The following is a 25,202-nucleotide window of genomic DNA, read 5'->3' on the forward strand; positions in this document are numbered from 1 at the left end:
CCCCGTCATTTAGGCAGCATACGCCAATTTCAGGGGAGGCATGCTGGGTATTTTCGTGTTTCTATAACCCACCGAACTCTGACATGGGTTACAGGATCTTTTCCGTGCGCACTGGGTCTTGTGCTTGCGTGTACACACAAAAGGGGATTAAGTCACAAGCAGATCTGCACATAAGTTGACCTGGGAAATCGGAAAAAATCTCCACTCTTAACCCACCAGGCGGCAGCGACCGGGATTCGAACTCACGACCTCTCGATTAGGAGGCCGACGTCTTACCACCACGCCACTGCGCCCGTCAGTCATCCAATAATACAAGGCACGTACCGGGTTGTCGATGTACAGCATATGGAACGACTCGGTCCATGACACGCTTCGGCGCTCCACTGAAAGTTAAAACAAGTCGCGTAAGGCGAAATTACTACATTTAGTCAAGCTGTGGAACTCACAGAATGAAACTGAATGCACTGCATTTTTTCACAATGACCGTAGTCCGACGCTTGTGCAAAACGGAGTGAAACTGACGAGCCTGTTCAGCGCGGTAGTGGTTTCGCTGTGCTGCATAGCCCGCTTTTCTGTACCTCTCTTCGTTTTAACTTTCTGAGCGTGTTTTTAATCCAAACATATCATATCTATATGTTTTTGGAATTATAAGAACCGACAAGGAATAAGATGAAAGTGTTTTTAAATTGATGTCGAAAATTTAATTTTGATCATAATTTTTATATTTTTAATTTTCAGAGCTTGTTTTTAATCCAAATATAACATATTTATATGTTTTTGAAATCAGAAAATGATGAAAAATAAGATGAACGTAAATTTGGATCGTTTTATAAAAAAATATATTTTTTTACAATTTTCAGATTTTTAATGACCAAAGTCATTAATTAATTTTTAAGCCACCAAGCTGAAATGCAATACTGATGTCCGGCCTTCGTCGAAGATTGCTTGGCCAAAATTTCAATCAATTTGATTGAAAAATGAGGGTGTGACAGTGCCGCCTCAACTGTGTCCGGGGATATCATTCCCAGGAACTCTCCTGTAAAATTTCATAAAGATCGGGCTAGTAGTTTGGTCTGAATCGCTCTACACACACACACGCACAGACAGACAGACAGACAGACACACACACACACACACACACACACACACGAACACACACACGAACACACCGACCCCCCTCCTCACACACACACACACACACACACACACACATACACCACGACCCTCGTCTCGATTCCCCTTCTATGTTAAAACATTTAGTCAAAACTTGACTAAATGTAAAAACGTCTTAGCTTATGTCAATAGACATAGAATAGAATCGCTCCACTAAATACAACATTTCTTGAATACTTCCCAAGCATAATTATTAGCTAATGAAATTGAAGATGAAGCCTTTTGTCCCTTCGAACCCTATCTATGAGAACCATATGAATAACCACAACCCCACTTGTATGAGCCCGGTAAATACTCAAAATGAGGAAATAACTAATGCATCCCTTGCTCATTGTGAACCCCACTTGTAAGAGCCCGGTAAATACTCAAAATGAGGAAATAACGTACGTATCCCTTGCTCATTGAGCGCCAGAGGTCCGTTCTCCAACAGCGCTCCATACGTCGAAGGACTGCCCGGTCCCCCGTTCAGCCACAGCAGCAGTGGGGCATCGGGTTTGTTCTGAAACAATAGTAAGATCAAATAAAACAAGACAAGATGAGACAAGTCAAGACAAGACCAGACAAGACGAGACGAGACGAGAAGGATGGCCAGGTCCTCCGTTCAGCCACAGGAACACTGCGCCATCAAGTGTGTTCTGAAACAATAGTAAGATAAGACCAGACCAGACCAGACCAGATCAGACCCGACCCGACCCGACCCGACCCGACCAGACTAGACCAGACCAGACCAGACCAGATCAGACCCGACCAGACCAGACCAGACCAGACCAGACCAGACTAGACCCGACCAGACCCGACCAGACCAGACCAGACCAGACCAGACCAGACCAGACCAGACAAAACCAGAAAAGACCAGACAAGACAAGACATGACAAGACGAGAGACGAGAAGGACGGCCCGGTCCTCCGTTCAGGCACAACACTGGGGCATCAGGTTTGTTTTGCAAGTTGACCAAGTTCAACGGCACTTTCAGTGTTTTTGCACCACTATTGAATAGAAAGTCAAATGATGCATTGTAGTTCTAGAAACTTATTCATCTTGGTCCACGGTCAAAGATCTATTTGATCTTTGGTATTTATTGAACGTTGAATGATAAACAAAACGGCATTTTACGTGTTTTCGCACCAGCACTATGGAATCGAAAGTCAAATGATGTTAACAAATGTATCCATGTAGGTTCACGGTCAAAGATCTGTGTGATATTTGATATTTATTAAACGTTTCATGATAGACAAAAGGAACTAATCACCAGTCCTACAGGATAAAGTTGCTTGGTGGCCAAATGGCACAGACTTTGCAACATGACCATGTGACACTGACTTAATAGGAGTACATCCATTGAATTGGACTAGCCGGACTAGGTATCTAAGGCATGGAGCAAAAGAGAATAACACATCCCCCAGCAACAACGAATACCACAGCCAGTGTCTCGTTTCTCAGCAAAATGTGGCCTTCATGCCGCAATGAGTCAGATAAACTATTGAAGACATGAAGCAACACAGACTTTATACAACTACCTCAGCCTAAAATAACCAGAACAACATGTGGCTGTCACACTGCAATGAGATAGCTGCTGGAGCAACTGTTGAACGAGATAACCGGATTCACTAATGCACAAAGCATCAAAGACAAAATACACCCACCTCAGCGGGGAAGAACCAGAAGAACATGTTGCTCTCATATTGCTCATCCACAGTGAGATAACCCCTGTAACTCTGCACTCCGAGTATTTCAAGTAGACTGTGTTGTTGGGCTGAAATGGAAAGACTGGGTGTAAAGGTTTTCATTCTTCTTAAAGATAGTATACCGAAGGCGCCATTTTGGAAAGTTTTCTGACGATTTGGACCTTAAAAAGTGCTCGGGACATTCGCTGGACTGTAATTTAGAAACACCTGCAATGATGTGCTCAAAACTGCTCCGAAACTATGCTAAATACTATGAAGTTTAATCAGCGAGTGTTTTGCATCGCCCATCTCTCCTGTCAGGAGTCAGGGCTTCCGGTCGTCATAAATATTTATTTAGTTTTCATAGATACTCATTCGTCAAAGCAGATCAAGACCGTTGGATTGAGGAAGGCAAACCTACAGTCTAGCTAACGCATGCAAATTCCGTGCCATACAGGGCTAGCTAAACCTGTTCGTATAACATAAACAAACGCATTGTACGCTGGAAATATTACGGTCTGCTATGACTACCAAACACAGCATTCAGATTTGAAAAATAGAACGCTCAAACATTATTTTTAAGACCTTCCTCGTGTGTGCTGTCATCTATTCAACTCCCAAAACGAACTCTGTTGCTCTCGGCTCAATTTCAAATCCGTATCTCTAGGAATGGGGAAGCAGAACAAGACCGAATATACATTTGCGGACAAGACCGAATATACATATGCGCCTAAGGTCGAATGAAAGTGTTTATACATTTGCGGATAAGACCGAATATACATTTTGCTTAAGACCGAATGTACATTTGCGGACAAGACCGAATATACATTGCAGCGGTGGGTAGAAAATATACGTTGCCGCCTAAGACCGAATGTACATTTGCGGACAAGACCGAATATACATTGCAGCGGTGGGTAGAAAATATACGTTGCAGCCTAAGACCGAATATACATTTGCGGACAAGACCGAATATACTTTGTCGCCTAAGGTCGAAAATACATTTCTGGCACGAATTTCAATAGCGGCAAATATGTTGCAATTGATCGAATACACGTGAAAGGGCAAAATCCCAAAGCACGAACAATAACGGATACAATAACATACATAGCGACTAAAGTGTGTGAATGACACGTGAATCATGAACAACGAACAACAATAGCGGCAAATATGTGTCAATAACACGAGAATGTGTATTGTCGAATCTGTGAACTGTTTTTCTTGAAAGAGATGGTAATATGTATAGGTTACAACACGAGTGGTTTTTTATATGGCTTGTATTTCAGTCAAGACCCAGCGGATGAATATCATCGGGAGACACGAGCCTCTGGCGAGTGGCTCTCGATTGATATTCCCGCTGGGTCTTGACTGAAAAACAAGCCATATAAAAAACCACGAGTGTTGTAATCTGTATATCCCATTCTACCATCAAACACAAAGTGTAGACTACTAGCGGCACTGTTGCGATCTGTGGAGAGTGAAACAGTGGTGCCAGCGAGACTTGGCCCTTTTGCAACCTTAAACTAAGTGACCGTCGCTGAAAAAAATAAAACGAATGAGTGCATCGATAAGTACGCGGTAACACTACTTTCAGACCATTTAAAAGCTTTAAGTAAAGGTTCATAAGTTGCAAGAAAATAATGAAGTCGTATAGAAATTAATTTAGTTGAAGCGCACAATTCTTTTGTTTTGCGTTTCAGGTCGGCAGAACGGGCGAAACCGGGTTGGCACCCATTTGGCTTACTCGATTCAGAATCGATTCCACGTTGTTTTTCTCGAACGTATTATTATACAATCAGGCTTATTGACAGAGAAGCAAATTTCAGGGAACAAATATGTAGGTTTAGATTTAACCATTTGCTCCCTATTTGAAATGTATCTACGTGATAAACGTTTTGCGAGTGTGTTTGCATGGATGAACCTAAACTGGTATGGGTGTGAGGAAAACGGGACCCAGTTGGTGAAGTCGCGAATTGCTGACACCAAGTCTGTCACCGCCGATTGATTGCATTTTGAAGGAATATGACTGGATTACGGAAAAATGCACACATGTTAAGTTCTTGGATACCTTCATCGCCAATGTGGACTTACTGCAGAGCCAGGCAAAAGAGTAGACTTGCTCGCAAAATACGTGAAACAGCCGATGTTTGATACGAAGCGAAGCCACCCCAAACCATGCAGTAAGGACCCTTCTCGGTCCCGCTACGCATGACACCAGACCAGTGTTGTTGCTTTGAGTTTGACTAACAAACTCGAAACTGTCATTTAAAACATGAGCCAAATGTGTATTGATTGTGTGATTAGTCTATGTGACAGGGCTTCTATTATCTGTGCTCCCTAGCTTCTGTCAGTTCCCACACCGACACTGCTGACAGATCTGTGTGACAGACTCTCACTGACAGTCGTCTGCTTCGATGCAAGGGAGGGTACTCGTTTTTATATTTAGTCAAGTTTTGACTAAATATTTTAACATCGAGGGGGAATCGAAACGAGGGTCGTGGTGTATGTGCGTGTGTCTGTGTGTGTGTCTGTGTGTGTGTGTAGAGCGATTCAGACTAAACTACTGGACCGATCTTTATGAAATTTGACATGAGAGTTCCTGGGTATGAAATCCCCGAACGTTTTTTTCATTTTTTTGATAAATGTCTTTGATGACGTCATATCCGGCTTTTCGTGAAAGTTGAGGCGGCACTGTCACGCCCTCATTTTTCAACCAAATTGGTTCAAATTTTGGTCAAGTAATCTTCGACGAAGCCCGGGGTTCGGTATTGCATTTCAGCTTGGTGGCTTAAAAATTAATTAATGACTTTGGTCATTAAAAATCGGAAAATTGTAAAAAAAAATAAAAATTTATAAAACGATCCAAATTTACGTTTATCTTATTCTCCATCATTTGCTGATTCCAAAAACATATAAATATGTTATATTCGGATTAAAAACAAGCTCTGAAAATTAAATATATAAAAATTATTATCAAAATTAAATAGTCCAAATCAATTTAAAAACACTTTCATCTTATTTCTTGTCGGTTCCTGATTCCAAAAACATATAGATATGATATGTTTGGATTAAAAACACGCTCAGAAAGTTAAAACAAAGAGAGGCACAGAAAAGCGTGCTATCCTTCTTAGCGCAACTACTACCCCGCTCTTCTTGCCATGAGCGGTGGACTGACGATGCTACGAGTATACGGTCTTGCTGAAAAATGGCATTGCGTTCAGTTTCATTCTGTGAGTTCGACAGCTACTTGACTAAATATTGTATTTTCGCCTTACGCGACTTGTTTTGTTTTGGTTTGTAGCCATGGGCATTGTGATAGTGTTCGACTGTTCAAACTAGTGTTATGCACGGGTTAATAAAACTGCGGATAGAACTCTTTAGCAGCAAAGCAATTAAGAGTGTATTACAATCTATTTGTTTGGCGCAAGGTCAAAGGTCGGGAGGAAAGTAGTTCTTTGCCCAAATCGGAATCTGCACTATCATATATTTTTTGGAGTCCATGATGTATTTATTGAGCTATAAAAATACAACATATATACCCATACTGAAGTAACAGAGACAAAGAAGGGAGGTCATGGGATATAGTTAACTAACTAACTAACTAACTAAGATGGTTTGGTTTTTGCTTTGGTAACCACGAGTTGATGTTTTTGTGTGTTTTTTCACCCTCCTGTACGTAATCACGAACTGTGGAGCGGACACATGTTTTGTGAACCTCGCTCAGTCAATCTCAAGGTTTCTTTTATCATTATTTTATTATCATTTTTTTTAATCAATGTCCCGTCTGCCTTCATCACTCTCGCGACTCGATATTCGTACCATGCGGCCACTCCTTGTGTCATTGTTGCGCTGTCCAGATCAGCAATAACGTACCGCCATTGAACCGATGTCATTGCTGTCGGTCAGACATTGGGAGTGTGGTGCGCGTGTTCGGGATGTCCTAGGAGTGTTCAAGGCTTGGTGTATGATGCACTTCAAGCTACCTTTCATACCCGTCCACCTTCATCCAAAGTTCTGACAGAGAGACATAACTTCGTGGATTTATGTTTTTCTGAGCTACTTTATGACTTATGTCTGATTCGATCGCATGCGGTCTATTTAATGTATTTTTTTTTAAACTTTCCATTATTATATTGTACAAGAGACAGAGAGACACAGAGACACAGAGAGAGAGAGAGAGAGAGAGAGAGAGAGAGAGAGAGAGAGAGAGAGAGAGAGAGAGAGAGAGAGAGAGAGAGAGAGAGAGAAAGAGAGAGAGAGAGAGAGAGGGAGACAGGGAGAGAGAGAGAGAGAGAGAGAGAGAGAGAGAGAGAGAGAGAGAGAGAGAGAGAGAGAGAGAGAGAGAGATTTATGTTTGTATGCGCTACAGTATAAATTCAATAAATGATCATTCATTATGTCAGACCTTCGTTTTGGTTTGGTATTGGACGAATCCATTTTAATCTAGGATCTATTTTAACCATGCGCGTTTATTAGCAATACGAAAACGTGCTCTTATCGGATAAACTGTGATCTTAGTTTCTATCGGCCTTAGGCAAAATGTATATTTTCGACCTTGTGCGCAAGTGTATATTCGGTCTTAGGCGACAATGTATATTCGGTCTTAGGCAAAATGTATATTTTCGACCTTAGGCGCAAGTGTATATTCGGTGTTGGGCGACAATGTACATTCGGTCTTAGGCAAAATGTATATTTTCGACCTTAGGCGCAAGTGTATATTCGGTGTTAGGCGACGATGTATATTCGGTCTTCTGCACAATGTATATTTTCGACCTTAGGCGACAATGTATATTTTCGGCCTTAGGCACGTATGTATATTCGGTCTTATTCATGTTACCCCTAGGAATAGCACATGGGATGCTCAGGATCAAAAGGTTGGACGAAAACTAAGAGTCGCGCAAAATGCGTCACAATCAGAATAACAGTCTGGGATTCCTACTCAAAACATAGCCGTCTTCAAACGTTTATTTTAAGGTATTCCTGGTGTGTGGTCACATAATTACAACCCAAATCTGAACTGTATAGCTCTTGGGGCGATTTGAGACAGTATTCTTGTTAGATATAATCCCGTTAGGACTGTCTGCCTGTGTAACACACACACACACACACACACACATACACACACAAACACCCACACTAACACACTTACACACACAAACAAACAAACAAACACACACACACATAGGTGGTTTTACAGTCATTTGGGGTCGGCTGTGTATCAAAATGTCATCTTGCTCAAAACACAGGCATTTGGGGTCTCTTTTGTTTTACGTGTTAGAAAGTTTCTTAAAACTTTAATGAGCGTTAAATGCCATTTTAAAGTGTGAAAACTCATTTCAGGAGGTTATTACATAAAATGCAACCTCCAGCGTGATTTTTAGAAAAACAGGCATTTGGGGACGATGTTTGCTGTACAGCAGTGAAATGGGGACGTATGTGTACACAAAGTGCAGAGCTACAATTACGTTATCGGTGCTATGAATGTTTTAGGTGTTAGAAAGTTTGTTAAAACTTCAATGAGCGTTAAATGCCATTCTAAAGTGTCAAAACTCATTTCAGGAGGTTATTACATAAAATGCAACCTCCAGCGTGATTTTTTTAGAAACAAACAGGTATTTGGGGACGATGTTTGCTGTACAGCAGTGAAATGGGGACGTCCAAAAGTGCAGAGCTCCCGCAGAGCTATCTGTTAATTTTAAGAATTAAAAAAAAAAAAAATTCATTACTAGGATGTCCCATTGTTGGGAAATTCCGGTCGCTTCCTCCGAGTGGAAAGCTAGCAGTGACAGAGTCGCACTACCCCAAGTCAAGGGATCTATTAGTCCTGTTTCGCCGTTATCCCAATTCGCCCCCATCCCATTTTGGCGACATTTCTCAGGCCAAGTGTCATTTTACCACCATATCATGTACTATTAGCTCCACATCCCATTTTGGCGCAATCCCGTTTCGCCGTTAGCCCATTTCGCTCCCATCCCATTTTTGCGACATTTTACAGGCCAAGTGTCATTTTACCACCATGTCATGTACCATTAGCTCATCGTCCCATTTTGGCGCAATCCCGTTTGGCCGTTATCCCATTTTGCCCCCATTCCATTTTTGCGACATTTCATAGGCCATGTGTCATTTTACATGCCATTCTAAAGTGTCAAAACTCATTTCAGGAGGTTATTACATAAAATGCAACCTCCAGCGTGATTTTTTAGAAACAAACAGGTATTTGGGGACGATGTTTGCTGTACAGCAGTGAAATGGGGACGTCCAAAAGTGCAGAGCTCCCGCAGAGCTATATGAATGGTTTCATCACATACATGGCGCGAGGCGACATATGTTGTGAAAAATTTTACAAATCACGTTTTTGTGCCCGATATTTTCTTGTCATCTCCAAAGTCAAGGGACAAACACGAAATTCCTTGACTTTTGGGGTAGCGCGACTCTGTTAATTTTAAGAATTAAAAAAAAAAAAAAATTCATTACTAGGATGTCCCATCGTTGGGAAATTCCGGTCGCTTCCTCCGAGTGGAAAGCTAGCAGTGACAGAGTCGCACTACCCCAAGTCAAGGGGTCTATTAGTCCTGTTTCGCCGTTATCCCAATTCGCCCCCATCCCATTTTGGCGACATTTCTCAGGCCAAGTGTCATTTTACCACCATATCATGTACCATTAGCTCCACATCCCATTTTGGCGCAATCCCGTTTCGCCGTTAGCCCATTTCGCCCCCATCCCATTTTTGCGACATTTTACAGGCCAAGTGTCATTTTACCACCATGTCATGTACCATTACTCCACGTCCCATTTTGGCGCAATCCCGTTTGGCCGTTATCCCATTTTGCCCCCATCCCATTTTTGCGACATTTCATAGGCCATGTGTCATTTTACCACCGTGTCAAACCACTAGCGCCACATTCCATTTTGTCGCCATGCCGTTTTGCCGTCATCCCATTTTGCCGCCATCTCTATTTCGCGACATTTTGGATTGTGGCAAAAATGGAATTTGGCGTAAACGGAATGTCTTCCTAGTTGAATAACGCAGTATAGTAGTATAGTGAGGCTTGGCAAGAAGAATAAATAAAAAATGTGATGGCGGCCAAATGGGATGGTGTCAAAATGGGATGACGCGCTATTGTTATGACACGGTAGTAAAATGACGCTTGGCTTGTGAAATGTCGCGACAATGGGATGGGGGATAAATGGAATACGGTGAAACGGCACGACGGCCAAATGGGATATGGTGTCAAAATGGGATGTCGCGCTTTTGTTATGACATGTTAGTAAAATGCCCTGTCACGTAGTCTCAATCCAAATTGGAAATCCATAGCATCATCATTATAATCATCCTTATCTCATTAATCATTCAAAATTATAAATTTTATAAAATGACGCTTGGCTTGTGAAATGTCGCGAAAATGGGATGGGGCAAAAAATGGGACGGCGGCAAAAATGGGATTGCACCAAAATGGGATGTGGATCAGCCACTAGATTGCCAATTTTAAAGTCTTAGGTATGACCCGGTGTGCATGTGACGTTTTTATCTTTCGCCGTGTTGATATTTCGATTTTCGGCCTCGTTGATCTAGTATAAACTCTACACTGAACAAAAAAAACACCCTTCGATAGTACTGATGAGCGACCTTGTGTACCTTACATTCATGGGGCCAAATTTGTCCAACCAATTATTTTATTTAACTTAGAAATTTGATTCATCCTAAAATGTTTCCCTTCTTACTCAAGGGACGTAACCACTCGGTACACGTTTTCGAAGAATTCGATTTTGGGAGTGAAATCTATTTAATTTCACAACCAATTTTCTTCACATGCAAGAAACTGACATGCTTTTCGTCCATAAATAATTTCCCTTCTTAATTTTACCAGGAAACAACATTTCAGTCTCGAGTAAATATCGAGGGGGAAATATGTACACAGGCGAAAGATGAAATCGTGACACCGGCCGAGGTTCGAACCCACGACCTCCCGATCACGGGGCGGACGCCTTACCACTAGGCTAACCGTGCCGGTTTACCCTTGAGTGACAGACGGACAGACAAAAGAATATACAGACAGACCGTAATTAACACAAACACACACACTCAGCAGAGCAAAGCGGTATGACACACACACTCAGCAGAGCAAGGCAGTATAACACAAACACTGAGTCTGATTTATAAGAATGAGAATGAGGGAGAGAGAATTGTATTGAATTGAATTGAATTAAATTGAATTGAATTGATCTTTATCTTAACACTAACAGAATAAGAAATGCTAAAATGCTCTTTTTTTCATCCCGCAGACAGTCAAAATTCTAATCAAAAACAAGGAAAGAGATAGAAATAAAAGGAACAGTTATGACAGCTTTACAGACAGACAGACAGACAGACAGACAGAAAGAGAGACAAAAAAGAAACAAACAGACAGACAGACAAAGAGAGAGAGAGAGCCAGAGAAAGAGAGAGACAGAGAAACAGAGACATAGAGAGAAAGATAAACAGACACACAGACACCGACAGAAAAGTTGTGTGAAGAGCAGCTCAGCTGCTCTGCAGAATTTGTCTTACATTTTGGAAAGTTTTCTGACGATTTGGACGTGAAAACGAGACTGAACCCATGCAATAATTTTTTCAAAACTGCTCCGAAACTATCCCAAAATCAAGTAATTAAATGACATGTTGTTACTGTACGATAACTAAGTCTTTCAATCAATCAATCAATATGAGGCTTATATCGCGCGTATTCCGTGGGTACAGTTCTAAGCGCAGGGATTTATTTATTTTTTATTTTATTTTTATTTTATGCAATTTATATCGCGCACATATTCAAGGCGCAGGGATTTATTTATGCCGTGTGAGATGGAATTTTTTTACACAATACATCACGCATTCACATCGGCCAGCAGATTGCAGCCATTTCGGCGCATATCCTACTTTTCACGGCCTATTATTCCAAGTCACACGGGTATTTTGGTGGACATTTTTATATATGCCTATACAATTTTGCCAGGAAAGACCCTTTTGTCAATCGTAGGATCTTTAACGTGCACATCCCAATGTAGTGTACACGAAGGGACCTCGGTTTTTCGTCTCATCCGAAAGACTAGCACTTGAACCCACCACCTAGGTTAGGAAAGGGGGGAGAAAATTGCTAACGCCCTGACCCAGGGTCGAACTCGCAACCTCTCGCTTCCGAGCGCAAGTGCGTTACCACTCGGCCACCCACCCTAACCCTAACTAAGTCTTTCCGATTTATTGTCATTCTAACTTGTTTTATCACACTCGGAAAATATCACACGCAAAATACTATCAATCAATCAATCAATCAATATGAGGCTTATATCGCGCGTATTCCGTGGGTACAGTTCTAAGCGCAGGGATTTATTTATCATTTTTTTTATCTTTTTCATTTTTTATTTTATGCATGCAATTTATATCGCGCACATATTCAAGGCGCAGGGATTTATTTATTCCGTGTGAGATGGATTTGTTTTTTTACACAATACATCACGCATTCACATCGGCCAGCAGATCGCAGCCATTTCGGCGCATATCCTACTTTTCACGGCCTATTATTCCAAGTCACACGGGTATTTTGGTGGACATTTTTATATATCTATGCCTATACAATTTTGCCAGGAAAGACCCTTTTGTCAATCGTGGGATCTTTAACGTGCACACCCCAATGTAGTGTACACGATACTAGCGAAATTATTTTTTTTGTTTGTTCTATAAATGTGACATGCTTTAGGCTGTTATATACTACATTATAACCGAGATGATGTTTTTAGATCCACAGATTTAGGTCGAAAATATGATAGTTTTTCTGAGATGGTGCAGACAACGTTAACCCTCATATAAATTAAATGTATTCCATGGTGGAATCCTGCTTGCACAATCTAATCTATTCAATCTAACCTAATCAAGGCACAATCAATAGAATCAAAATCACTCACTTTTATTTTCTTGCCTTTCTGCTATTCCTCCCGTCTGAGAAAGATCACCAAAGTCATCAAAATCAGGTATTTACCACTGTATGCAACAAGTCTCACAAACTCGAATTATCTCTCTTGCAAACTGACAGATTTAACACCCGCACCATATGATGTCTGACCGGACAATTGCTAATTTGTAAAAAAAAAAGGGGGGTCCTTTACGTCCTCACAGGAAATTTTCCTTTTAGGGACATGAGTTGATGATACGCTAAAAGAAGAAAAGGAGGGAAAGAAAAGGGCAAGACCAAGCAATCCCGACCGTGATAGGACCCCGGCCCCGCTCACCATGAATAAGGGAGGGGGGTGGGGCAATGAGAAATATACTCGGGGATAATTTTTCCTTTATATGCGTTGACTTCCTAGGGGAAGGACCATTAAAAACATGGATTTTTAATTCAATTTTAGTTTCGTTAAGAAAAAGATAAAACTCAGGACCACCTGTTAGAAGGTTTAAAAGTGACAACATTGTGAGAAAAATATAAAGAACATGCGCAAAACGTAATACTGATCTTCTATAGGGTAGTAACATTTGGATACATCATTTCATTGACGCACGCATGAGTTGCTATGCGGCATTTGTTAATTTTAAATAGGATAAAAATATCTATCTGCGTTGTCCGTCGACCTCCCCGCCACTACAATAGTCGCAGGGGAGGCGACGTCACATTAGCAGTATTAACTGAGAGAGGAAACAGCTATCCTCTCGTTTATATAATCATGTTTTTATGTTTATTGTGTAATCCGAAAACAGGAGTTTAAAACCATCAGGAAAAAAAAGAAGAAAAAAACACGCACACGCCCGCGAGGTGGGGCAATGCCCTTCCCTCCCTGCGAGCTGTGTGTCCCCTTTGTTTAAGTTAATACCGTTGACAAATGACGATCATATATTTATGCTGGCTTTATTTTATTTTGCCCCCCATTTAGGGAGTCCAGAATTACAAGGGACTTACAGTGATTTTTTAATTGTGAGAATTTCCTCAGACGACAGATCTCTGCTCCCCGCGAGAGCGCTGAGGGCCATGAGATAGGTGTCTGGTTTAGGGACGGACACTTTATTTTTTGTCACAAAACAGTAGGTATCCGTTAATAAGTTGATGAGAGCCTCGGGGCTCTGCTTCTGCCTAGCAGTCACCATAGAGGTGAGGCAGAGCTCCAGGTAGCCTCTCAGGTCTTTTTCTTCTGGTTTTTGGGTTGTTATGAACACAAAGTCTCTGTGACTATCGACTTTTTTGAGGACTTTTGCTAATTTGCGAAACGAACTAACTTTATGTAGGCCACGACCTCTCAAAGGGGTGAGAACCGTGTCAGTGTATTGACCAATCATATGAACACCTTAATTGTCCGGCACGTGCGCTCTCAAAATCCACTGACCAATAGCCGACGAGAACGACATCACTGCAGGACGGTCAAGTCATGCAATCCAATTGGGCGGTGTTTATGATGCTCCCCGTGTCGACCACTGTTGCGTCTTCAAATGTCCAGTGTCATTTGTATTGGATGATTCTCAACGCCCAATACCAAACGCTTATAACTTTTATCAACGCAACTTTTAACCTGTACAACCCCACTCCCCTCATCCTCCCGGCCCCACCCCCACACACCCAGCTTTTTCTTAGCGTACCGGCAACCACCTCATGTCCCAAATAGAATCTTATTCTGGGGACACAAATAGAAATTTACATACATTCAACTCGTGGTCAAAACAACGTTTATGCTTGCGGCCATTGTCACCTAGGCGAGACCATGAAATCTTGGCGAAAAATGTTTAATATCTTTATTGTACAAAATAAAACAAACTAACAAAAACCGATTTTATCTCACAGAATATTATCAAGCTGTTCTCGCAACAACAACAACAACAACAACAACAACAACAACAACAACACCACTTCAGGGAGTTATTCCATGAAAAATGCATGGATGTATAATTTCTATTCGATTTTGTTTTCGCTGTGTACAAAAGGAAACAAACAAACTGACAATAACCGATTTTATCTTACAGAATATGATCATGCTGTTCTGGCAACAATAACAAAAACACTTAACAGAGTTATTCCATAAAATCGCATGGATGTATTATATATTTTCTATTCAGAAAAAACCCACCCGAATGTTATGCTTAAAGTATTCCCATACACGTTTTAGGATTGGACATGAAACGGTTACCGAAGGTGCTTTTCCTCAGGCCCGTACAGACACTTCGGCATGCTTGAATTCTTTGACATTCAACAAGGCTTGAGTCGGTTTCGTGTAATCCCTTTGCCTAATCAGTCAAAGTCATAAAAAAATGTTCCCGGCAGATATCAAACCATACGTGCAGAAGTATCGTCTGTTTCTCACGCGGGCTTAAAGCTTAATTATGATCAAAGCACTCTCTGAATGGTAACATGAAAGCACAGCTGTTTAATATTTTCCCACACACACACACGCACGCACGAGAAAACATAAGACTTTCATAAGTAATGTGATTAATCAACATGAAATAAATTGTTTTGTTGGCTTCTAGCGTGAAAAAGCGCGTGGGTGGCACGAACATTTTCATAATAATAATCATCACCTTTATCACAGACTTATATCCCATTTCGTGACACCTACCACTACTCCACTACATCAAAGGATGTCTGTTGAGATAATCGAATGGTTCAAAACTTTCAAACCTGCGCGCATATTCTAAGCCGACTAACACATAATAGTCAAGGACATCATAAAATGGTTCTCCGTGAAAACTTGACCGAGGGCCATTTTACGACGTCCTTGACTAGATAGTGTTTATGGCCAAACCAAGCACAACCCGAGTGTGTCAAGTATACTCATGTGCATTGCTTCTTGGACAATGTAAAGAACACCGAAAGTACTTCAATGCCGTTCTCGAGTTACCTTGACTTTTACAAAGGTTGCAGCTGACACGGCTTACGTAATCCGGTTTCCTGGTCATGTGTGTGAAAAATGTGTCCAATAAAAGCATAATCTTTAATTCATATATTATTTCAAAAAAGATGTTAAAACTAAGGACCACCTTTTGTTAAAAACTTTAAGAGTGAAACGTTATGTGAAAAATAGAGAAACTGTGGCCTATTATGTGTTTTCGCCGGTAGGTGTCAATTGGCAGGCCAGGCACTTAATCACGCTTGACTCCCCTCCGCTTAAGCGGCAATCGTTTAGCAAGCGCCGGTGTCTGCTTCAAGAAAGCCCTTCACACCCAGATTAAGTGAGGGAACATCGAATAGTGACATTTTTCGATGTGATTTTTCGATTTCATAAACAACAATTTTGAAAAATAATATAAAAGAGATAAATATTTTGCAAATACCGTATCTGGGTGGTCTAAATCAGGCTACCATAACTGTCTCGTTGTATGCCTTTTTTTTTCTTCCAAGTATATACAACTATTGCAACAACAATAAAGAGTTAACAGGCAAGTGATATTTAATTTAGAAATGGAATACGCTTTAATTTAAAACAAAAGCACAACGAACAAGATGTTTTAATTTATTTCGCTCCAAGTCAAAATTTAAGCAAAACATCTAAATAGTTTTAAATGCGCATTTAGTCCGCTGTCGCACGGAGGAATGTAGGATTACCAAAACCGGCAAAATCAAAACTGGGCAAAACTTGATTTAAAAGAACGCCCCCCCCCCCCCCCCCCCTGTAGAATTTGCACTGCTAGATGCGTTGGCGGCATCCCCTCCTGCCTCTCCCAACTAGCCGTATCCCAGTCTGCCTTACCCAATTTGCCGCATCCCGGCCTGCTGCTTTGTGTGTGTTAGTGCGTGTGTATTTGTGTTTGTGAGGCAGGGAAAGAGAGAGAGAGAGAGAGAGAGAGAGAGAGAGTGACTGAGAGAGAGAGAGAGAGAGAGAGAGAGAGAGAGAGAGAGAGAGAGAGAGAGTGACTGAGAGAGAGAGAGAGTGACTGAGAGAGAGAGAGAAAGAAACCTGCGCGCATATTCTAAGCCGACTAACACATAATTGTTAAGGACATCATAAAATGGTTCTCGGTGAAAACTTGACCGAGGGCCATTTTACGACGTCCTTGACTCGAGTGTGTGACGTATTCTCATATGCGCTGCTTCTTGGGCAAGGTAAAGAACACCAATACTTCAATGCCGTTCTCGAGCTACGTTGACTTTTACAAAGGGTACAGCTGACACGGCTTACGTAATCTGGTTTCCTGGTCATTTGTGTGAAAAATCTGTCCGACAAAGAAAACTGCCCAACGAATATAGATAACTCGGTCGAAAAAAATACTACCAGCAAAATATCTAACCCCCCCCCCCCCCCCCCTCCGCCGAAGAAAGAGCACGGGGTTCAATACATGATGATAGTTATTAAACACAAAGCAGTTGTAGCTAGGCTCAAGGCAATCACAAGATAGGAAAGCTTTCGAGTCATCGACAATCATTCGGAGGTGTGAATGTTTAGTGTTCTTAGTATGTCTTGCTAAACTAAGTTCTATTTAATCAGAGTATGTTTGCGTGTGCTTATACTTAGTGATATTGTAAAGCGCATAGTGCTTTTCGTTATGCGCTATAGAAATCTCCTTAATAAATAAATAAATAAATAAATAAATAAATAAACATTCAAAACTGTGTAAAATGGTCGAACTGAAGTTTTTGCACAACAAATATGACCATAACAATTATTTCTTAAACTTAAAGTACTGGACAAATTAACCCCTTCGTTGTGAAGTTACACACGCGCAATGTTGAGACAAATTCATCAAAGACATGAACGCAATCATCCATGGAAAACGCGCTGATCATGCCTGTAAGGGCTGTTTTAAAGTCACTGAATGTCTAATGTTGATTGAGGTACACCATGTATGGTAACACTTATCTCCCAATACCCCCTCGGACAGTTCTAGAACCCCTTGCAATGCTTAAAAGATAAACTCCATTTCCTCACTTCATTTTGGCAGTTCAAAACTGTCAAAAACATGATTTCACATTTTGGTCATGCTCGCAATAGTTATCTCCAATCGATGCTTCATAATATTCTGCATGTTTTAGTTCTGCAGTTGCTCATACATCTTTTTATAGACATCTGAAGACGTGTGCTGCTCACATACAGATCAGCATAAATCCATTTACTACTTAGATTGTTTAGTGTCTATATGTTATTTGCTTGTCTGTCTGTCTTGTGCGTACTCCTTCTCAAACATAAACAAACTCGGACATATTCAAAGATAGTCTACATAATTATGATCCAGAGACAGCCAGCATGCCTCTTCCTTGTTCTCCGACAAAAGAAAACTTCCTTGTGGCCTATTGTGTGTTTTCGCCGGTAGGTGTCAATTGGCAGGCCAGGCACTTAATCACGCTTGACTACCCTCCGCTTAAGCGGCAATCGTTTAGCAAGCCCCGGTGTCTGCTTCAAGAAAGCCCTTCACACCCAGATTAAGTGAGGGAACATCGAATAGTGACATTTTTCGACGTGATTTTCGATTTCATAAACAACCATTTTGAAAAATAATATAAAAAAGATAAATATTTTGCAAATACCGTACCTGGGTGGTCTAAATCAGGTTTCTTGTCAAACGTAAAATGCAGTATAGAAAAAAAGCCGTTGTGTTAGAATTTAAGACTAAATCAATTTGGGTCTACTTGTAGAAACAGTGTTAATAAATGTTCAACAAATGCTGAAAGAAACAATTGGCAGCACCCTTGAAACGCTTGGCATGTATATTAAATGTTGAATGTATATTGGTTAAGAACAAAAGTAGGGCAATTTCGTTACTTTTGATTTGGACCCCTACCTCAATAGTTCTTTGAATGTTCGCCTTCTTTTATATTTACGGTACCGAGAAGCCTTCAACAGATGTATACATGTATCACTAATTCAATAAGTTTTTCGAAGCATCCTATTCTAAACTCTTACGTTAAATGTCTGACCTTTTTGTTTTTGTTTTTATTTGTTTCTGTTGGGTTTCAAACAACATTCTGTGAGATAACCTTTAAGGTCATCGCCGTAACAAGAACACTGTTCTTCCTTTTTAGGCTTTTATAGTCCATACAATATTTGCTGGCTTACACCCGTCAATTTTACGTGTATCAGTTCATGAAATATTTGCCGGCTTTTACCCATCTATGTTATCTTTCCCCGGTCAAGGCAATATCTTGAAATGATTGTTGAAACTTCAGAGAACCCTTTGCTTAAAGTTCCAAAGATTGTTTTTGTTTTGGAGCTTTCCATTCTTTTCGATCATGAACAAGGAAATAGCTGAATGAGTATGACGCATTCTCTAAAGCTGTCCTGGGGTACAGAACGGATGTGATCACACACTTATCGCTCGCTTGAGTAATTCTTTAATCACACAAGAAGCTTTTGTGGTGTTTTGTTTTCTTGAAATAGTGACACGTTACCTGGCACACTTAAGCAGGTTTCATGCCCCCCCTCCCTACCCATTGGGAATACAGACCACTTGAACAAATCTGAGTATGTGGAGTTACGCCCTGGAGTCATACTCGCCGGAGGAAAAAGGGTGAGTTCTTGGCTTTGTGGCGCCAATAACAAGTCATTGATGACGAATTGAGTCATCTGTCAGTAAAACGTAAAAACGGAGGAAGGTCTCTTATTCATATTTGCTTCTTTGGCTACCATAACTGTCTCGTTGTATGCCTTTTTTTTCTTCCAAGTATATACAACTATTGCAACAACAATAAAGAGCTAACAGGCAAGTGATATTTAATTTAGAAATGGAATACTCTTTAATTTAAAACAAAAGCACAACGAACAAGATGTTTTAATTTATTTCGCTCCAAGTCAAAATTTAAGCAAAACATCTAAATAGTTTTAAATGCGCATTTAGTCCGCTGTCGCACGGAGGAATGTAGGATTACCAAAACCGGCAAAATCAAAACTGGGCAAAACTTGATTTAAAAGAACGCCCCCCCCCCCCCCCCCCCACCCTGTAGAATTTGCACTGCTAGATGCGTTGGCGGCATCCCATCCTGCCTCTCCCAACTTGCCGTATCACAGTCTGCCTTACCCAATTTGCCGCATCCCAGCCTGCTGCTTTGTGTGTGTTAGTGCGTGTGTATTTGTGTTTGTGAGGCAGGGAAAGAGAGAGAGAGAAAGAGAGAGAGAGAGAGAGAGAGACAGAGAGACAGAGAGAGAGAGAGAGAAAAGAGAGAGAGAGAAAGACAGAGAGAGAGAGGGGGAGAGAGAGAGAGAGAGAAAGGGAGAGAGAGAGGGGGAGAGAGAGAGAAAGAGAGAGAGAGGAAAAGAGAGAGAGAGAGAGAGAGAGAGAGACACACACACATACACAGAGAAAGAGAGAGAGAGAGATGTCAACAAAATCAAGGAAAAGAAAAGCCTAACAAAGAATTTCAAGTGGCAGCCCAACTTTTCGACCTGTTGCCAGGCCTTCCTCAGCGGCGTTTAATTCTGCGAGACGCCAATTCATGCATCAAGTACTAAGCAACACAATACCATAGTTAATTCTGTTACGAAACACAAAGCAAATATTTCAAAGATAAAATCTACAAGACTTGACTAAAATTAATGTAAAAAATCAACAACAAGAAGAAACAGAGGCGAAAACAGTATTTGACTTTCAATGTTTTTGCAGAGAACTTGTTTACGGCAATAGTGGAAACTAACATGTTTTATGAACGTGTTTATGTTTTGCAATCTTGTTTTCTGATTTATCCATCTATATATTTATTTACCTATTTTCACTTTACTTATTTAGTTCCGATCAAATGATCCGCTGCAAGAGCAGTTTGTAAATAAAATCAGCGATACAAAATGCCTCCGTTTCACTTAGATGGCGTATGGAAATAATTAATAACCTTATTTTATGATGGGTGACCTCATTGCAAATTGCTGACATTTAAAAAACGATATCAAAAATAGAGTTACTAGACGGAGCCCTTCGGGGCGTTTAGTCATGCTTGAGACGTATATTCACATGTTTTGATAGAGTATGTCCTTATCTGCGACCAAAAGACAAATTGTTGCTTCAACAGTGCTTTGAGCGGATCATTAAGTATTGCACTTTCGCGTCTAATAACGTACGGTGTCTAAGATTAAATACGGCGAAGTGGTCTGAGCCTACAATGTTTAAATGTTTTATTGCATAACTTCTAAAAACTAGTTCCATGGCCTCATCCCTCCCCCCATCTACCCCCCCCCCCTCATACCCTATTTTTAAAAAAAATCTTTTTTCTTTTCTTTTCTTGCTCCTCTTACAGTATCACAGTAAATGTTCCCAAATAGATCCTAGTTACCTAAGAGGACGTTAATCCCCAAAGTCAGCCAGTCAGTCAGTCATTAAAGGCAAAAGCGAGGTAACGCACAACTGGGTCCGACCAGTAAAGCCGTCGCTGCCTGTGTGACAACCACCATAAAAATCTACCACAGCGGGAAACTTTCAAGTTAAGTATTTTCAACCATCATGTGCCCGCATTCAACTTTACAATCAAAGGATGTCTGTTGAGATAATCGAATGGATCAAAACTTTGAAACCTGCGCGCATGTTCTAAGCCGACTAACACATAATTGTTAAGGACATCATAAAATGGTTCTCGGTGAAAACTTGACCGAGGGCCATTTTACGACGTCCTTGACTCGAGTGTGTGACGTATTCTCATATGGCTGCTTCTTGGGCAAGGTAAAGAACACCAATACTTCAATGCCGTTCTCGAGCTACGTTGACTTTTACAAAGGGTACAGCTGACACGGCTTACGTAATCTGGTTTCCTGGTCATTTGTGTGAAAAATCTGTCCGACAAAGAAAACTGCCCAACGAATATAGATAACTCGGTCGAAAAAAATACTACCAGCAAAATATCTAACCCCCCCCCCCCTCCCACCTCCGCAGAAGAAAGAGCACGGGGTTCAATACATGATGATAGTTATTAAACACAAAGCAGTTGTAGCTAGGCTCAAGGCAATCACAAGATAGGAAAGCTTTCGAGTCATCGACAATCATTCGGAGGTGTGTTTTGGAACAAATGTTGGAGAAAAGGGAAAATGTCGGCTTCTTTTACAGACACTATCTAGTCTTATGTTTCTTATTTGTTTGGTTTAAACAATGTTTTATTAAATCAAACATGGTACAACAATACAACGATAAACAATAGGGACACGAACTCAAGCGAACGCTTATATTACGCGCCCTACGTAGTTACAAATTAACAAAAATATGATGTTGGACAAACATTACTTATAAACTATGGAACTATCTAGGTAAACAGCATAGTTGAAGCAAACCAAAAAGAACAAGAGAAAGCTAGCAGGAGGAAGAGGGGGAGGGGGGAGGTGGGACGAAAGAATGGTAGGTACATATGAAAGATGAAGGTGGTTAGCGCATACAAAAAGAATATATACATAGTACATTGTAAACTGTAATCCAGTGGCAAACAAGCAGTAGTTCGCTGAATATATAATTGAAAAATGTATATAGAATACATTTGTTTGACCCTCTTAGGATTATGGAGTTTTATGCACTGCCTTTTATAGTTAACTAAACTTTTGTACGAATTAGCCCATTGCACTTGGTGTAGGCCTTAAGCTTATTTAAATCGCTTGTCCAGTATTTAATTTAGTTCTCAATTTTTGTATGAACTCAAATGTTTAGTGTTCTTAGTATGTCTTGCTAAACTAAGTTCTATTTAATCAGAGTATGTTTGCGTGTGCTTATACTTAGTGATATTGTAAAGCGCATAGTGCTTTTCGTTATGCGCTATAGAAATCTCCTTAATAAATAAATAAATAAATAAATAAATAAATAAATAAATAAACATTCAAAACTGTGTAAAATGGTCGAACTGAAGTTTTTGCACAACAAATATGACCATAACAATTATTTCTTAAACTTAAAGTACTGGACAAATTAACCCCTTCGTTGTGAAGTTACACACGCGCAATGTTGAGACAAATTCATCAAAGACATGAACGCAATCATCCATGGAAAACGCGCTGATCATGCCTGTAAGGGCTGTTTTAAAGTCACTGAATGTCTAATGTTGATTGAGGTACACCATGTATGGTAACACTTATCTCCCAATACCCCCTCGGACAGTTCTAGAACCCCTTGCAATGCTTAAAAGATAAACTCCATTTCCTCACTTCATTTTGGCAGTTCAAAACTGTCAAAAACATGATTTCACATTTTGGTCATGCTCGCAATAGTTATCTCCAATCGATGCTTCATAATATTCTGCATGTTTTAGTTCTGCAGTTGCTCATACATCTTTTTATAGACATCTGAAGACGTGTGCTGCTCACATACAGATCAGCATAAATCCATTTACTACTTAGATTGTTTAGTGTCTATATGTTATTTGCTTGTCTGTCTGTCTTGTGCGTACTCCTTCTCAAACATAAACAAACTCGGACATATTCAAAGATAGTCTACATAATTATGATCCAGAGACAGCCAGCATGCCTCTTCCTTGTTCTCCGACAAAAGAAAACTTCCTTGTGGCCTATTGTGTGTTTTCGCCGGTAGGTGTCAATTGGCAGGCCAGGCACTTAATCACGCTTGCCTCCCCTCCGCTTAAGCGGCAATCGTTTAGCAAGCCCCGGTGTCTGCTTCAAGAAAACCCTTCACACCCAGATTAGTGAGGGAACATCGAATAGTGACATTTTTCGATGTGATTTTCGATTTCATAAACAACAATTTTGAAAAATGATATAAAAGAGATAAATATTTTGCAAATACCGTATCTGGGTGGTCTAAATCAGGTTTCTTGTCAAACGTAAAATGCAGTATAGAAAAAACCCGTTGTGTTGGAATTTAAGACTAAATCAATTTGGGTCTACTTGTAGAAACAGTGTTAATAAATGTTCAACAAATGCTGAAAGAAACAATTGGCAGCACCCTTGAAACGCTTGGCATGTATATTAAATGTTGAATGTATATTGGTTAAGAACAAAAGTAGGGCAATTTCGTTACTTTTGATTTGGACCCCTACCTCAATAGTTCTTTGAATGTTCGCCTTCTTTTATATTTACGGTACCGAGAAGCCTTCAACAGATGTATACATGTATCACTAATTCAATAAGTTTTTCGAAGCATCCTATTCTAAACTCTTACGTTAAATGTCTGACCTTTTTGTTTTTGTTTTTATTTGTTTCTGTTGGATTTCAAACAACATTCTGTGAGATAACCTTTAAGGTCATCGCCGTAACAAGAACACTGTTCTTCCTTTTTAGGCTTTTATAGTCCATACAATATTTGCTGGCTTACACCCGTCAATTTTACGTGTATCAGTTCATGAAATATTTGCCGGCTTTTACCCATCTATGTTATCTTTCCCCGGTCAAGGAAATGATTGTTGAAACTTCAGAGAACCCTTTGCTTAAAGTTCCAAAGATTGTTTTTGTTTTGGAGCTTTCCATTCTTTTCGATCATGAACAAGGAAATAGCTGAATGAGTATGACGCATTCTCTAAAGCTGTCCTGGGGTACAGAACGGATGTGATCACACACTTATCGCTCGCTTGAGTAATTCTTTAATCACACAAGAAGCTTTTGTGGTGTTTTGTTTTCTTGAAATAGTGACACGTTACCTGGCACACTTAAGCAGGTTTCATGCCCCCCCTCCCTACCAATTGGGAATACAGACCACTTGAACAAATCTGAGTATGTGGAGTTACGCCCTGGAGTCATACTCGCCGGAGGAAAAAGGGTGAGTTCTTGGCTTTGTGGCGCCAATAACAAGTCATTGATGACGAATTGAGTCATCTGTCAGTAAAACGTAAAAACGGAGGAAGGTCTCTTATTCATATTTGCTTCTTTGGCTACCATAACTGTCTCGTTGTATGCCTTTTTTTTCTTCCAAGTATATACAACTATTGCAACAACAATAAAGAGCTAACAGGCAAGTGATATTTAATTTAGAAATGGAATACTCTTTAATTTAAAACAAAAGCACAACGAACAAGATGTTTTAATTTATTTCGCTCCAAGTCAAAATTTAAGCAAAACATCTAAATAGTTTTAAATGCGCATTTAGTCCGCTGTCGCACGGAGGAATGTAGGATTACCAAAACCGGCAAAATCAAAACTGGGCAAAACTTGATTTAAAAGAACGCCCCCCCCCCCCCCCCCCCACCCTGTAGAATTTGCACTGCTAGATGCGTTGGCGGCATCCCATCCTGCCTCTCCCAACTTGCCGTATCCCAGTCTGCCTTACCCAATTTGCCGCATCCCAGCCTGCTGCTTTGTGTGTGTTAGTGCGTGTGTATTTGTGTTTGTGAGGCAGGGAAAGAGAGAGAGAGAGAGAGAGAGAGAAAGAGAGAGAGAGAGAGAGAGAGAGATAAAAGAGAGAGAGAGAGAAAAGACAGAGAGAGAAAGACAGAGAGAGAGGGGGAGAGAGGGGGAGAGAGAGAGAGAGAGAAAGAGAAAGAGAGAGAGAGAAAGAGAGATATATAGAGAGAGAGACAC

At 40.5% G+C, this 25,202-nt stretch overlaps 1 protein-coding gene across 3 annotated transcripts in view; it reads right to left on the reverse strand.

Moving 5' to 3' along the window:
* LOC138964474 (venom serine carboxypeptidase-like) overlaps positions 1-25,202 on the reverse strand; it is a 68,592-nt gene that overhangs the window by 33,590 nt on the left and 9,800 nt on the right. For all 3 annotated transcript variants that reach the window (XM_070336441.1, XM_070336442.1, XM_070336440.1), the window contains exons 2-4: positions 2,817-2,926; positions 1,561-1,672; positions 325-383 (exon numbers count right to left, since the gene is read on the reverse strand). In XM_070336441.1, coding sequence (XP_070192542.1) covers positions 325-383; positions 1,561-1,672; positions 2,817-2,926 — 281 coding nt within the window. The remainder of the gene's footprint in view (positions 1-324; positions 384-1,560; positions 1,673-2,816; positions 2,927-25,202) is intronic.

The sequence above is a fragment of the Littorina saxatilis genome, linkage group LG4 (assembly GCF_037325665.1).
Source record: "Littorina saxatilis isolate snail1 linkage group LG4, US_GU_Lsax_2.0, whole genome shotgun sequence".
NCBI lineage: Eukaryota > Metazoa > Mollusca > Gastropoda > Littorinimorpha > Littorinidae > Littorina > Littorina saxatilis.